Consider the following 15,759-nt stretch of genomic DNA (forward strand, 5'->3'; position numbering starts at 1 on the left):
CACACACACACAATACGCAGGTGGACTGTATCAGTTATCTACTCAGTATGATTTGTATCAAGACGTGTTGCTTGCCGAAGCGCAAATATAGAAATATAGTCTCCTCGAGGCGAAATTCAGTACTTCCAGTGGACTCCAGCAAGGCAGTTTATTCCTTCACAGCTCCAAGAAACGCATCTAAAACCAAAACGATGCATTGTATACTGCTAGCGTCCTTTCGATAAGCAGCGTGTGCTGTGTGTATTTTACATAACTGTGGAGCAGACCGCGCTTCCCCCAGCCAGACTTCTTTAACAACGCGCTGTTCTGCGTAATCATACCTGTAATGTCACTCCCCTTTGAGCAATATAGTACTGTAAAGCACAGACTGCGTGTTTATAATAAAGACCTTGTATATACCCAGCGCAGACAAAGAACTTGCATTCGTATTCTAACGCTTAAAATTTGACCGTCTTTTCTGGAGAGTAGAAGGAATATGCATTTAAAATACTTTGCAGAGAGTAGACTGTACATTTAATAGAGTATTTATAGTATAACACACAGCAGATCCTGCTAGCGATGTCACACAGCTATACAGCTAACTGAGATGCCTTTATCTCAGATGGAAACCAGTTATAATGTTTGATAATTGTTGTTTGACTACATGTATTTAAAACAATTATATTGTATAGAATGTTGTAAAATAGAATCTGATTGCCACCATTCTAATCTCTTGCGGACTGGATATCAGACTGGACCTGGACTTAGTTTTTGTATTTTTTAGATGGCGAGAGAGAGAGAGAGAGAGAGAGAGAGAGAGAGAGAGAGAGAGAGAGAGAGAGAGAGAGAGAGAGAGAGAGAGAGAGAGACCTCACATCTCTCAAGCAGCTGAAATCAGTAAATGCCACACTGCCTTGGTTATCCCGAGTTTCTGAGCTTCTTGTTTTATTAATGAGAGGTTTAGCGCCGCTGAGATGGATGCTTGGTACTCACAAATGTGTATGCATGTGTGCTTCCTTTTCTTGAGCTCTACCAGAGCTTGAACATGTCTTGTTTTGGTTTTTTTCAGCTGCAACAACTAATTCTGGGTAACAGAAGCTAACAAACTGCACACACATTCATAAACACGGTCTGCTTACAGAAGGTTGGGCTGTGTGGCGGAAGAAAGCAGTAAATAAACAACCGCTCCCTTCTGCTTTAGGATCTAACTGAACATGCTTGGGAGAAAACGCAGCTTGATCTAAGCGTTTACTGGCTAGGTGCCAAAACAGATTTAGCATCAGTCGAGGTATTGCGTGTAATTCGATTCTGTGTAATAAACACTTGCAGAAATAAAATTAAAAAAAAAAGCACAAAACTGCTAATTATAATTACCAACCGCAGCCACGTGTTTGAATACATCTCTACACTTACCCTTCGTGAATGAACAGAGCACAAGCATGCTTATTACAGCTACGAGAAAAAAAAAACTACACCCTGCCTGTTTCCCTTAATTAAACATAATTCATATTTATTTAATGCATGCTTTTTTCTTTACACTGCGCTGATATAAGATGGTAGCGCCATGAAAGGCACGATAATCAAAGCAATCTGACAGTTTGCTTGATTAAGTAAAAATATAGAAATACATTATAAGTCATTTGGAATTCAAACAAGCTTTTTTTTTTTCAATGTGTATCATATGTAGTTACACTATGCAGTGTACACTATCAGTGCACTAGAGCGGACATTTTGAAAAGGGCGCTGAAACAGACTTTAAAGTTATACCTGTAAAAAGGTTTTAGGATGTTAAGAATGAAAATAAATGACAGGTATGTTATTTAAATAGTTGCAGCAACACGTGGGGGCGTGTAACGCTATTTTTTCGGAACCCCGCTACTTCTTGATTAGCCACAGTGCACAGGTGCGCCTTATTAGAATAGTAAAACCAGGAATGGATCACATTGCTATGCACTGGGAGACTAATTTCCATCCCTGATGGTAACACAGAAACACTGAACAATCAGAGAATGAGGAAATTGCTCTGGTCCCCAGTGTATGCGAATGAATACAGTCATGTGCCGTGCCAAGTGATTCACTGCTCATCCTATATAAACTGTGTGAGAGTGGTGTGCAACTATTCAGCAACGAGCATGGGAATCTCAGACTCTCAGTGACTTCACAAGGGGTATGACTGTGGATGCCTGTCAGTGTCCATAAGGATCGTCTCCAGGGTTTATTGACTTCAATGTGTGTGCCAAAAATACCCTTTCGTTACCCTACTGTTAAACAGCTCCTCTGCCTGTCTCTATGCATCAATTGTGTGAAAAAATAATGATGAACTACAGCTGATAGAAACTCAATCAGGGCACGTGGTGGTACAGCTCGATATTAGTTACAGGTCCTAATAAAGTGGCCAGACATCGTGTAAGTGTGATTCATATTCCAAGCAGACCTCCTAGAGTGCTTCCCTTAAAAGACTAGTTATAGCTTTAACTATAAAAATAGTTTCTGCCCTGCCAAACACTTTCTAATAAAAAATAATCCCAGCCTGGTAAGATTGCTCCCATGTGTGCCTATGTGGGAAATCGACTTTTAATCCTGGTAATGAGATGTGCAGATGGACGCTCGTTTTCCTACAGTTTTAGCATGTGGAATTATTATCATGTTATTCCATATTAGTATTCACATGTCTATGAGTTTAGCACTGAACACACATTCTAGTCATGTGGCAAAATGACCTTTCACCTTGGCTGGTCATTCCTTCTCACCCTCTCTATACAGGTATACAGGTAGGCCAGCAGAGTTGAAAGGTCACACTGTCGCGTGGCTTGAACGAGGAAGACTATACACTTTTGTCACAGTGACAGATGGAATCGTCTCATTGCTTCCTGGGGGGAAATAAAGAGAAGGGGAAAAAAGAGGCATGACTGTTTGCTCCCAACAGCTGTTCCCAATCAATCTTGAGCGGAGGTCGAGGACTCATAACCTGTGTCTGAACTCTTTGAGTGGGGATAGCATCTATCTATCTGCTTCAGAGTTGCTACAGCTTCAATGGGTTGAAGGCAAGAAAAAAAGTCCCAGTTTTTCACTCTTGAGATCTGGTAACCCTGGGATACAGCACGAAATTGAAAATCACACTAGAACCCCATTCTAATCCCAGTGTATTACCCTGAAGAAACGATAGCCAGCCGAACCATTATCACACCACCAACATGGTGCCGCCGCTGGGGTACCAGCATTTAATGTCCTGGGAAGGCATTTTGAATATCCTGGACACCTCCATCAAAACCGGGATGATTCAGGGAAACGGGGTCAGAGGGCGATCCTGATTACCAGCAATGACAACACAATGGATTTGGAACAGATACTGCACCGTGCAATCTTACTCTGCTAACCCTATATTTACAGAGTTGTAGTTACAGGTATACATAACTACAATGCATAGTTACAATGTACTAATGTGTACATCTTTATGCATGATAGAACCCTTTTCTGATGCAATTAAGTACTTACATATATTGTGCACAAAGATTCACACATTAAGTGCATTGTAACTATGCATAATCACACTGTAGTGATGTGTGAGTGCGCATGTATTTATTGAGAAATGGAAAGGGCTACCTATTTTAGAAATGTATTTATTTGATCCCGAGGCAGTGTTGAAATGTATGTGCAGCCAGCAGCTAACATTTGCTGCAGAGTGCTTCAATGAGTCATTGGTCACTGTCAGTTGTGAAATGTTAACTAGAGGTTTGCTCCTCATTCACATTTGATTCAGAGCTGCTGAGAACTTTCAGTGTTTCTGAAGTGGATTTGTGTGTGCAAGACCAAGCAGTAATGCGAAAAAATATCCACATCTGGATTAATCTCTCTACATGGCGTTGATTCTAGACGTTTATTTCAATTACATTATTAAAGGAAAGGTTTTAACCCTATTCCGCGTGTCATGTGTCCCATACAGCACCAATGGGTCAATATTATGTACTTGAGACGTGGAGACTGACCTGCTCCCTTCCTCAGCCCCCTACGAGAAAGGGTGCTCCCTCCAGTATGTAGTGCTGTCAATCAGGACCACAACATTCCTGACAAGATAAACAAGTGGCTGGATACAAAAGGCCATTGCTGCCCCCTGGTGGAGAATTGTGGAAATTACGTTGCAGTAAAACACACTCCGGATTCGGAGCATTATTAACCCGAGCAACTAGACTATTTTGCACAGATGAACTTTGAAATCTCCACAGTCGAGAGATTGCACCTGCTCGGCTTTCATGCATGCACATTTTAAAATTATGTTTTTTTTTTTTTTTTTTTTTTTTTTTTTTAATGAAATGTTTTGATGGCTAGTCCAAATGCATTTATTTGGCGTTGTGTGCCGCTGTCCCCTTGGCATTGCCGAACATTTCATTTATATGGCTCATTTCCAGTCTTTGTATCGATTACGTCGTTATTTATAGCTCCTCTGCCGATGCTAACGCATCATTATCCCGTCAAAATGAAACTTTAAGCCTTCGCCCGTCCGCAGTGAAAAATACCTATTTGACTGAAGAACATGATAAAGGGCGTTGCACCGATGTAAGGGGAAGACTGTCAATGAAGGTAGCTTGTGGGGTGCTGGGAGCAGATATAATCACTGGCCTTATGCTATCGGACTGTGAGTTGCTGACTGGAGCTATCAAATAATCTGACGTTGTTTTTCAGCTGAGAAGTAAAGTTTCATACACACACACACACACACACACACATACACACACACACACACAAACACCCCAATATAGAATAGAACTCCCATTATAAAATGATACAACGCTTATATTAAGTTGATATTCGTAAAAAATAAAATAATAAGAACATCATTATTGTACGCACACCGGCACTGTATTTGCAAATTGCAACAGCTGTCGCCGTACCATCTGCCACCGCCAGGGGGGAGTATTTTGATTGTGTTTTTCACAGATGCATTTAATGAAACAGAGCGACGACGTTTTTATTGTGCGGTTTTGGAATGCTTCTGTCGTCCAGAATAATGCAAGACCTCTGTCAGGGTTTTCGCAAAAAGAAACGGGTGCATTAAATAAGCACTTGTATTGCTGTTTTGCAAAGCAATTAGGCCTACTAATATTACAATGACTTAAATTTGCAAAAACTATATATATATATATATATATATATATATATATATATATATATATATATATATATATATATGATATATGAAACGAAATTTAATACGGATGTTTGGAAGACTGATATCGTTAACTGAACGTGCACCGACATGGGTTTAGACTGTGGCATGGTGAAGGACGGGAATGTTCTCAATTCAAAACCAATGGTGAAAGACTGTGATGTGGCCGTTGGAGTGGATCGCTTTACAATTTGGGCGAAATAAATTTATTCTTACTATTGTAATGAATTTATTTATTTATTTGTTTATTTATTTAAATTTTGGACAAACATATGTAAAACCTATACATGTCACACACACACACACACACACACACACACACACACACACACACACACAGTTAAATATAAAAAAGCAACATTTAAAAAATGTCAATGTAACATTTTAACTTTTAATTTTAAAATGTACTTTATAAAGCTAAGCAAGCCCAAATCTCCTCAGTGATAATGTGAAAGTGTAACCCGCGGTGTTGAGTGAAGTGTAATGGACCAGCGAGCTACTGCGTTTTTTTTTCTAATGGCTCAAACAACCTTCGGGGTCCCTGTCCAGCATTAATTTGAACTTCCACTTGGACACGCAGGCACAGCCTGTGTGATGTATGGGTCGTGTGACAAATGGCCGCGGGGATCAATACTCAGCCTAGACCCATCGATTACCCAATACAAAATACTTCAGGGAGATGGAAAGTGAAAGGAGTCAACCCCATTTGCCAGCTCTGTGACGGCTTTATCAATTATGTTCGAAGCTGAAGCCGGTTACATGTTTAAATTAAACGCATGTCTTGCGCCATCACCTCCAGCTGCTGCAAGTCGTGTTCGACGGACAGACAGACAGACCCCCTTGTTTACGCCTGTCGCGCTGTCTTTCAAATGTATGTTTCAAACTGAGAAAGATTCCAAGTGGAAATGTTAGACGACAAGTTGAATACATTTTATTCTAGTATTTCTAAATTTAAAATACCTGCATCTTCAAAATATCACAAGATCGTCAACAGACAAAATGTAGGCCGGGTGACAACACTGCCATTGCACATAAGAGGTAAGGAAGTAGATTTTTGTTTGTAAGTGTAGTTAAATTAAAGGGAGCATAATGCTTTCCATATTCTGGTTAACCTTTTCCCGGGGGGACAGTAGGATTTTATAGACGGTCAGCCCAGATGCAGAAACAGGCCGACCCACAGAGAGAGAGCTCAGATATCTAGACAGTGAAAATACTGCTGTAGTGTAGCGCAACGCCAAATGTGTTACCTGTTCTCTAATGAGCTAAGGACACAGCCTATTATTATTATTATTATTATTATTATTATTATTATTATTATTATTATTATTATCCATACCACCTCAAGAATTGACGAGGTACAAATAAAGACTAGAAACTTTTTTTTTTTTTTTTTTTGAATGAATTGACTAAAATCCTTTGCATATTTATAAAGAGGAGACGATTTTCTATTCAGGGATTGCAAGATATTTAGTGAGCAAGTAGTCTGAGTGAAGTTATTCGACAACAAACTCCCCCTCCCCAGCTGTGCTGCTTTCCTGGAAGAAGGAGAGCATTTTGGAGTGCCATTCTGCTTGTGAGATGTCTTGCTCATTAAAATCCTCAGCGTATTTTTAAAGATGATCTATTCAGAGATACCCGGGTTTTTAGTAAGGGTCTGAGTGAGGAAGCATGGGCAGTGCACTCCCCACACAGAGTCTTGATGTAAATCAATTGTTGTTTCAATAGCTTGTGCCGGTACTGTTAGTGTAGATGAAAAATCTGCGTTTAGTTTGAACCTTGGAAGACGTATAGACATAAAATAAAGGTAGTCAGTCAAACAGATAGATGGGCAGATCAATAGACATATTAAATAGAGGAGAAGACAGGGATTTTTAATCTTGGGTCTCAGGGCTGTCGATTTGATACAGCGGGGTGAATGGCAAAATAGCAGTGAGGTTTGGGGGTGAAATAAACAGCAAGATTTTACAATATAATACAGACTTATTTTTGTATTGTACAATACGCTCCAGCTACACCAATTATATAGAAAGCGCATTCAAAGTATGTTTTCAATTTAAACTTAACAGAATCCAGTGTCTCAACCTGCCCGATGCCGACCGGAACAGCGTTCCACTAACGAGGAGCACAACAGCAGAAAGCTCTGGCTCCAGTTAATTTAATACGATTTTTTGGAACTAAAAGTTCTGCATTTTCTGATCTCAAGGAAAGAACAGGGATACACAGAGTCGGTAGCTAGAGAGAGTTAGAGAGAGGGTACCCCTCATCCAGGAAGGACCTTAGAAATTACTACATAACGCCATAGAGAGCTCACTCAAGTGTGTGCCTGGCTTTTACGCATTGATAAACCACACTTAAGTGAGCGCTAATACTCCAGTGTTCTTGCACGGCTCTAAAAGTTTCCTGATATATTTTTCGATAGTCGGAATGTTTGTCTAATAATAAGACAGACAGACAGACAGATAAACACACACACAGTTACACACACAGATACACAGACAGACACACAGATACAGAGACAGACATGCACACACACACACACACACACACAGATACAGACAGGCACGCACACACAAGCAGATACACACACACACACACACACAGAGAGATGCACAGACAGACAGACAGACAGGTAAGCTAAGATAAAACTAGTGCTGTAAGACATTACATAATATATATATATATATATATATATATATATATATATATATATATATATATATATATAATATATATATATATATATATCCAAGTAAATATGGCCTTGCTGCTGATTCGCACAGCATTTTGTGCCTCTCCTTCGTTGCTGTGGACTGCAGCTTCACAACTCTCCTTCTCATCAAAAAGCAACTTATTCCCTCTGTCCGTTTAAAAACCTATTAATCCCCAGCCACCCAATAAAAGCCCTGCCCGTCAACCGGTGGCCAATAGTAAAGAGGCAGCGGCGACCCCAGCCAATCACAACCCGGCATTCTAATGAGGCACATCTTTATCAGTCAGGTGTCAACTCTCCTAAAGGTCCTTCTTATTTATTACCTACTTGTAAAGTGCTGGAGAGACATTCGTCTTTTGGGGCCACTGTATCTATTTATTTTTTTTATTAACCTCTGGTGTTTACCTTGGATTTACCTGCTTGGAGCGCACAGTGGGACAGAGACAGTGAAAAGAAAAGAAGAACAAATATATATTTTGTGTTCATACTGACTGGATCTCTTAGAAACAAACCACTGGAAGAGTATTTATTTAAAGCACTCTCTTTTTCAAAAAAAAGATAGAAAGAAAATTCCATTCCAGTTTGGAAGTCTTTTGAAATTGTTGCACTAATTTTTGTTCTTTTTTGCATTTTATTGTAAAGGCTTTACAAAAAAAAAAAAAAAGAAGATTTGTATCCAATCCGGCTTGTGCCTCTATCAATGTAAAGAATCTTTGAATGAACTGAAAACATATTTATCATTTTTATTCTTGGTTTTGGATTTAAAAGTTTTAAAAGATGGCGTCTGTCAAATTTTGACTTCTTTAAAAGCGATTTATTTAACTTTAAATCCAGTTTAAAAAAAGGGCTTTCATTTTTTGATTATTATATCTCGATATACATATTTTCAATTACACTGGAGTTTACCAAATGGATCACAACATCCCGGGACCCTTCCTGTTCAACAGCACCCTGAACCAGCTGAGCACAGACAGCAAGGCCCCTGTGTGCCAGTATTCTGTGCAGAACTCCTTTTACAAACTGCACCCTTCCTCCGCGCTCCACTGCCAGCTCCAGCCGGGCACCCCGCATGGCATCAGCGATATCCTGAGCAGGCCGGTGATGGGGGGCCCCGGCGGGACCCTCCTCTCCGGCTACTCCCACATGGGGGGCTTCGGAACCGCCCCCGCCCCGGGGGTCTACTACAGCCGGGACTACGCGCCGTCCGTGGGGGGCTGCTCCAAACCTGGAGGCGAGTTCCCAGCCAAGGGGAGGACTGGGGGCTGCTGGAGCGAGGCTGGTTACGACTGGAGGGCAGGCAGGGAGCAGTGTGGCAACAGTAAGTGAAGTCTTTGAAGATTATTTATAAATGGATTCACATGCACCCCCCCCCCCCCACCGTCTGCAGTACTTGGCTTTTACCCGTCTAAAAAGGCAAAAGTGTTCTCTATAAGTCCTCTGAATGAGAGCATCCCACAGTTCATAGGTTCCTTTCCACAGTAAAAGAAAACAGTTGTCTGATTGCTGACAAAAAACGAACCAGAGTTTAAAAAGGGGCTTAATTCTTGTCATGCCGCAATTTAGAGGACTTTTTAAAAAGCTTAGAGATTTAATGACAGTAAACATTGCACAGGTAAAATACTGCAGTGTATAAACAGTATTACACTAGTTTACCTGTGCATAAGTTGAAATAAGTATGCAGCAAAAAATGTAAACCCAGCCTTGAGTTGTCGTGTTGCCTCTTTTTTTACATTGCAATTAATATAATAGTTAACAACCTTCTTAGAATTCTGTATGAGGTACAAGAAGGAGGAGCTGCCTTGGCAAGACTTTGGAACAGTACAGTGTGCATTATACAGTACAGACAGGGCCATTAACTTGGTGTGCTTAGACATGCACTGCGGGATATTTACTGAAAAACAAACCCGCTCAAACATTGCACTAGATTCAATCCTCCAAACTTTATTGTATTTTTCAGAAATCAAACCCTCCAAATAAGATTTTTAGTTTTTTGATGTACTTTTTTGGTTTTATAAATTAATACAATGTGCAGAACGTATGTTGGAAAATAATCGAATAAACGCAGAATATGAGATAGGCGACCTCTAACACTGTTCAACTCCGACTGTATAACCACTGAGATCTATATTACGCTGCAAAACCCAGTGTTTAGAACAATCAAACACAAATACCACGCCAGCGCTTTGAAAACATCTTCACGTATATTTCTATCGGCTCTCTGTAAGTCGCCCTGGATAAAGGTGTCTGTTAAATAAATAATAATAATAATAATAATAATAATAATAATAATAATAATAATAATAATAATAATAATAATAATATATTTCAGATGCACAAACAAGTGCTACCAAAATAAAACATGACAGTGTAAATTACATTAGTACTAAAATGGACAATCTGGTTAGGTAAAGCATATGGAAGCATTGTAAAGCACGGAGAGGTCTGGTAAAGCATAGGGAAGCATTGTAAAGCACGGAGAGGGATGGTAAAGCATAAGGAAGTATTGCAAAGCATGGAGAGGTATGGTAAAGTATATACAAAAAACATGACATGGTAGGCTGTGGTAAATGCAACAAGCATGGGAAAAAAAGCAAAATTACTGTGGTGACTTTTTAGAAAGGACAGATTAGGAAATCTATAACCAATGCCCCACACATTGCGATATTAAACCGTTAATGCCGGGTGTGGTTTATATTGCACCAGAGTTGGCATCGATCTGACTCTCTTTAAACAAAAATGCTGTATCACATATCCTGTATAGATAGCACAGGTTAGGAAATGTGTAAGAAACTAAAAGTGTTCTCTTGAATGTGTTTGCGAAGCAGGCGGTGGGCAGCTGACTGCCATGCCCGGCAGGAAGAAACACACACGCCCCACGTTCAGCGGGCACCAGATCTTTGCGTTGGAGAAGACCTTTGAGCAGACCAAGTACCTGGCAGGGCCGGAGCGAGCCCGGCTGGCATACTCACTGGGCATGAGCGAGTCACAGGTCAAGGTGAGAGGTCCAAACTCAGAGATTCCACTGCCCGCGCAGTCAAAGAACAAGAAGGGCTTTGAAATACCAGCCCTTAAATAAACAAGCATTACAAGCCTGGAAGCAAGACTCCTGCTGCATAGAGATTTGATCCATTCCTGGTTTTACTAGGAGTTCAATAAGACACACCTGAGCTTGTTACCTAGACACAGGCTAACCAAGCTTGGAATGGGTGAAACTGCAACAGGGGTCTTATTAACATCCCTGTTATTATTACACATCAATGAACGTCTTAACCACGTCCTGGGCTGGCGTGGTTACACGTGGTCTGTGGTTGTGAGGCCGGTTGGACGTACTGCCAAATTCTCTAAAACGACGTTGGAGGCGGCTTAGGGTAGAGAAGTGAACATTCAATTCTCTGGCAACAGCTCTGGTGGACATTCCTGCAGTCAGCATGCCAATTGCACGCTCCCTCAATACATCTGTGTCATTGTGTTGTGTGACAAAACTGCACATTTTAGAGTGGCCTTTTATTGTTCAAAGCACAAGGTGCACCTGTGCAATGATCATGCTGTTTAATCAGCTTCTTGATATGCCACACCTGTCAGGTGGATAGATTATCTTGACAAAGCAGAAATGCTCTCTAACAGGGATGTAAACAAATTTGTGCACAAAATTTGAGAGAAATAAGCTTTTTGTGCATATGGAAAATTTCTGGGATCTTTTATTTCAGCTCATGAAACATGATCATTTTAATGTCTTGATAATTACATTCATTTGGTAACTTTATTTGATCTAAATAATGACAATGTGCAGTAAGCTAGTCCCAGATTCTGTGAAAGCAGCAGTGACACCTCTGTCCTGGTAGCTTTCCCTTCTGCATGGCGAGTGATGTGTCGTGGGTTTGATTTCTAACCAGAGCATCCCACAAACAGAACCAACGTGTCTCTTTGGGATCTCCCTGTAGGTGTGGTTCCAGAACCGACGCACCAAGTGGCGCAAGAAGAACGGCTCCGAACCGAGCTCCACGCAGCGGGCTGGGCCGGACCAGGCGGTGTCGGAGAACGAGGTGGAGGACGACGAGTACAACAAGCCCCTGGACCCCGAAGAGGATGACGAGAAGATCAGTCTGCTCCTGCGCAAACACCGGGGGGCCTTCTCCGTCCTGCGGCTGGGCCCCCACCACCTCTGAACCCCCTCGAGGACCACGGGGACCACTGCTGCAACCCCCAGGATCTGAACTCCCGAGCCTGGTCGACGCAAGCTCCCTCAGCCAATCTGGCCGGAGTTATTTACATCAGCCAGAGGGTTTGAATCCCCTTCCCCTTCCTGCAGCACCACACACTGCACACAATCTACAGCGGCTCCTAGCTTCACTGTGGGCTGAGATCAAACGTGACTTACTTCAAACAGGAGCTGAGCTCATATAGAAGACCTTTAAGACTACAACCGGCTTCTTCCAAAGTACTGTACATCGAGTCTTTTGATTAATTGTGAATATTGCATTCACTCAGTGTGTGTGTGTGTGTATGTATGTATAGCATTTAAAACCATGAAACTGAGAATGTCAAAGTGAAAACCACGACAAAGACCCATCCCGGATAATACGCACCCATCCCATCCTGGATAATACGCACCCATTCCCAATGTTCAGCCCCCAGAGTGCTGATGAATCACGTTACGTTGATATTGAATATCCACCAGGATGATCCCGGCGCTTTCACGACTTCGGAATGATGAGAATATTCAAACAGCTGAAGCAATAAAACCGGCCGACTGAGAGCTCTCTGATTTTAACAATGTAACAAACTGTAGATTGTAGGCGTAATGGACTCTTTAACTAAGCTGCTCTAATTAAATTAAACAGACATCCCGTTTTTCTTAAGCATGTGTTGAAATGTGTCTGAATCTCATTTTAATTGTGTAATAAATTATGGACAACTGGAACCCGTCAAGTCAATTTCTTTCTTTTAACCATTAACGCAAGTATTGGAAAATACAACAGCAAACCTCTTTGGCTGCAATTAAATGCATATCAAGTTAATAATAATAATAATAATAATAATACATTTCTTTTCAGATGTAAACTAGGTTTAACACGGTACACTGTTGAATTGTAAGATCCTCTCAATGTGCCGCACCCCACGCAGCCAGGCTGATGCAGGTATAATAATAACGCAGCACGTCTGCACCAGAGTTCATCCTCGCAGGGCTGGGATTGCTGATTGAACTGTACGCTCTTATGCAGTAGAACTGAAGTAGTAATCACATCCTGCTGATGGTAATTTACATGTAGATGGGGTTTTAACCCAGAGCACGATGTCACTGCGCTACAATCATCTCCAACAGAATCTCAAGCTTCTCATATTGTATAGGAATATAAATATGTGAATAATCAGCTAGCTTCTGGACTTGCTTGTTTTTTTTACCTGAATTTATTTAAAAATTGTATTATTATTATCTTGATTACACTTTTTTTTAATTTAATTCATTTTAGGATAAAAAGGAGTAAGTGCTCGGTGAACCCGACCCATTTCTTAATTGAAGTACACATTTTAACTCTACATTTTGATTTGATTTCACAGGGATGAAAAAAAAAAAAAAAAACCCATCACTTTATTAAAATTGGAAATGAATATTTGATACATCAAAGGGTTATGTTTCAACGCTGCTGTTTTATGATCAAATAAACAGGATTTAGACTAATGAGGAAATGAATGCAGGCTGAAATTCTTCCAGCTGGTGTTTATTTCAGCGTTTGACAACATTCAAATACATACATAATAAAGAGAGATTAATACAAATCAATAAAAACATAAAATATAGAAAATAAAGGACTCAAAAGGCCAGATTTGCATAGATTTTATTTTATATAAATATACATTATTCTCCTCGGGTGAGACAAATTGCAGTGCATTCAATGTGCGTTACAATGAACAAATATGCCTCGAGCTACACATAGAAATATTGACTTGAAATGACTATATTAACATACATTATTATAAAAGTGTCATTCCACCGTCCAGCACAGACCGCTACACTGGTGTCCATGAAAACAATCCAACGACATCAACCACATGATTACTGGCCAATAATCTCAGTTTGTGTAAAAAGGTTTGAGATACTGTGAATACCTTCTACTATCATCAGTTATTAATATAGCAGTGCCAGATCACCGATTAGCATGAAAAAAATATTCATTAAAAAGTCAGTATCTCAAATAGTTTTTGTCAAGGTTTGTAGTGACATTTCAGTTATATAATTTGTTTTATCCAAGGCAGTTTACAGAGACTAGAGTGTGTGAACTATGCATCAGCTGCAGGGTCACTTACAACAATGTGTCACCCTGAAGACAGAGCACAAGGAGGTTCAGTGACTTTCTCAGGGTCGCACAGCAAGTCTGTGATTGAGCTGGGATTTGAACCGGGGACTGTCTGGTTACAAGCCCTTTTCTTCAATTGTAATTGATTATAAAGTAAGTTTCATTCAGACTCTACCCCAACAGTAAAACCTGCGCTCTGTACAAAGTTAGAACATTTTTTATAAAAGTTTAAAACGTCTTGCATCACAGAGGAAACCTTTTTTGAAAAAATACTTTTATATCAATACATTTTTTTGTATGTATATACTTATACCAATAAAATAACTATAAAAACACTCTACAGTGCTACATTTCAAATACTAAAAACAGCTAGTATTGCTACCAGAATATAGTTCATTAAACACAGTATTAACATCAGCTTATTGTGAAAGGTACTCATTTTCAATATTTATTTCTGTGGCAACAAGGCAAATGGGAATTCTGCATAGCTTTATAATCTCAGAATAGCCAACCCAGCTGAACCATTAATAGGGCAGTCCTAGCAATGACATCACAACGAATTTAGAATACAGATTTAAGTTGTTCTAGAACTCAGATAGATCCCATCACATAGCCATTGGAGTTGGCTTGTTATGAGTGACCCAACCACCAAATGCCACCTAAACATGTTCTGATGAAGGCCTCTAATTTTGCCTTGTGAGCACAGATTTAACCCCTTAAGGTACATAGGAAATTGAGCGGCTTCTTCAAACTGTTCTTAAATTTGAGAGCGACTCGGGTCTCACGAGGAAGGAAACTGACCATTTGGATGAGCAGATCCAACCGGTGAGTACATTTTAAAACCTGTTTAGTGCGCCTCATTGCAAAAAGAAGAAAGTTTATTTTTGTACCTTAAAAGAATGAATACCTCACCTAAACCTGTCTAGATTTGTGATGTGTGACACTACAGCATGCTGAGTTTGTTCACTACGAATTTGAAAATGAATTTAAAAAAAGAATTCACAAAGAAAAGGCTACAACCTTTCTTTATACCCAGTTTTTAAACAGATACAATCAGAAATAAAATACAATAATAATAATAATAATAATAATAATAATAATAATAATATAAATGTAGTGTTTTGGTTATTAACGCTTTAACTAGATCAGTGCTCTTCCACCTCCTTTGGCCCTTCTGCGGCTCCTCCAGTCTTTTATAGTGTGGCCCCTGACACAGAGGAGCTTTTCGGATGATGAGATGAGAGGGGTCACTATCCTATGGGAGATGCCCTCTGGTAATGGGGCCTTACCTTGTAAAACCAAACATTTAAGAACTCAGCATAAATCTTATAGAACAGATTCAAAACACACCTTTAGACTATACACGCCCAAATAAACATGCTTCTAATCTGTTGCAGTAGATTCGTGTGTCGTTTACTAGATTTACAGTGTAGATTCGTTGGCTGAATCTTTGAAGCATGGGACTCCAGTATTTAATGAATTAACCTCAAAGTGTTCGGTACTTATTTTACAAGTTAAAATAAAGGAAACACTTTGAAAATAAAGCCCCCCGAAAGCAAATCAAACACAAACCCGTTTAACTCATTAATGCCTGCAGTGCATTACCTGGC

At 40.0% G+C, this 15,759-nt stretch overlaps 1 protein-coding gene across 1 annotated transcript; it reads left to right on the forward strand.

The window, feature by feature from the left end:
• Window positions 1-8,696: 8,696 nt before the first annotated feature.
• On the forward strand, window positions 8,697-12,697 carry LOC121302075 (homeobox protein Nkx-6.3-like). Its single transcript, XM_041231884.1, has 4 exons — window positions 8,697-9,175; window positions 9,287-9,310; window positions 10,710-10,848; window positions 11,795-12,697. Exons 1-4 carry the CDS (start codon window positions 8,763-8,765, stop codon window positions 12,017-12,019), a joined length of 801 nt encoding a protein of 266 aa, XP_041087818.1. The 5' UTR covers window positions 8,697-8,762; the 3' UTR covers window positions 12,020-12,697.
• The last annotated feature ends 3,062 nt before the right edge of the window (window positions 12,698-15,759 follow it).

This window comes from Polyodon spathula, chromosome 29, assembly GCF_017654505.1.
Source record: "Polyodon spathula isolate WHYD16114869_AA chromosome 29, ASM1765450v1, whole genome shotgun sequence".
In the NCBI taxonomy this organism is placed as follows: Eukaryota; Metazoa; Chordata; class Actinopteri; order Acipenseriformes; family Polyodontidae; genus Polyodon; species Polyodon spathula.

Coding starts and splice junctions, on each gene's coding strand:
- LOC121302075 (XM_041231884.1), top strand. CDS start 8,763: ATGGATCACAACATCCCGGGACCCTTCCTGTTCAACAGCACCCTGAAC. Junction 9,311..10,709: donor CTGAATGAGAGCATCCCACA/GTTCATAGGTTC, acceptor CATGCCCGGCAG/GAAGAAACACACACGCCCCA. Junction 10,849..11,794: donor TGAGCGAGTCACAGGTCAAG/GTGAGAGGTCCA, acceptor ATCTCCCTGTAG/GTGTGGTTCCAGAACCGACG.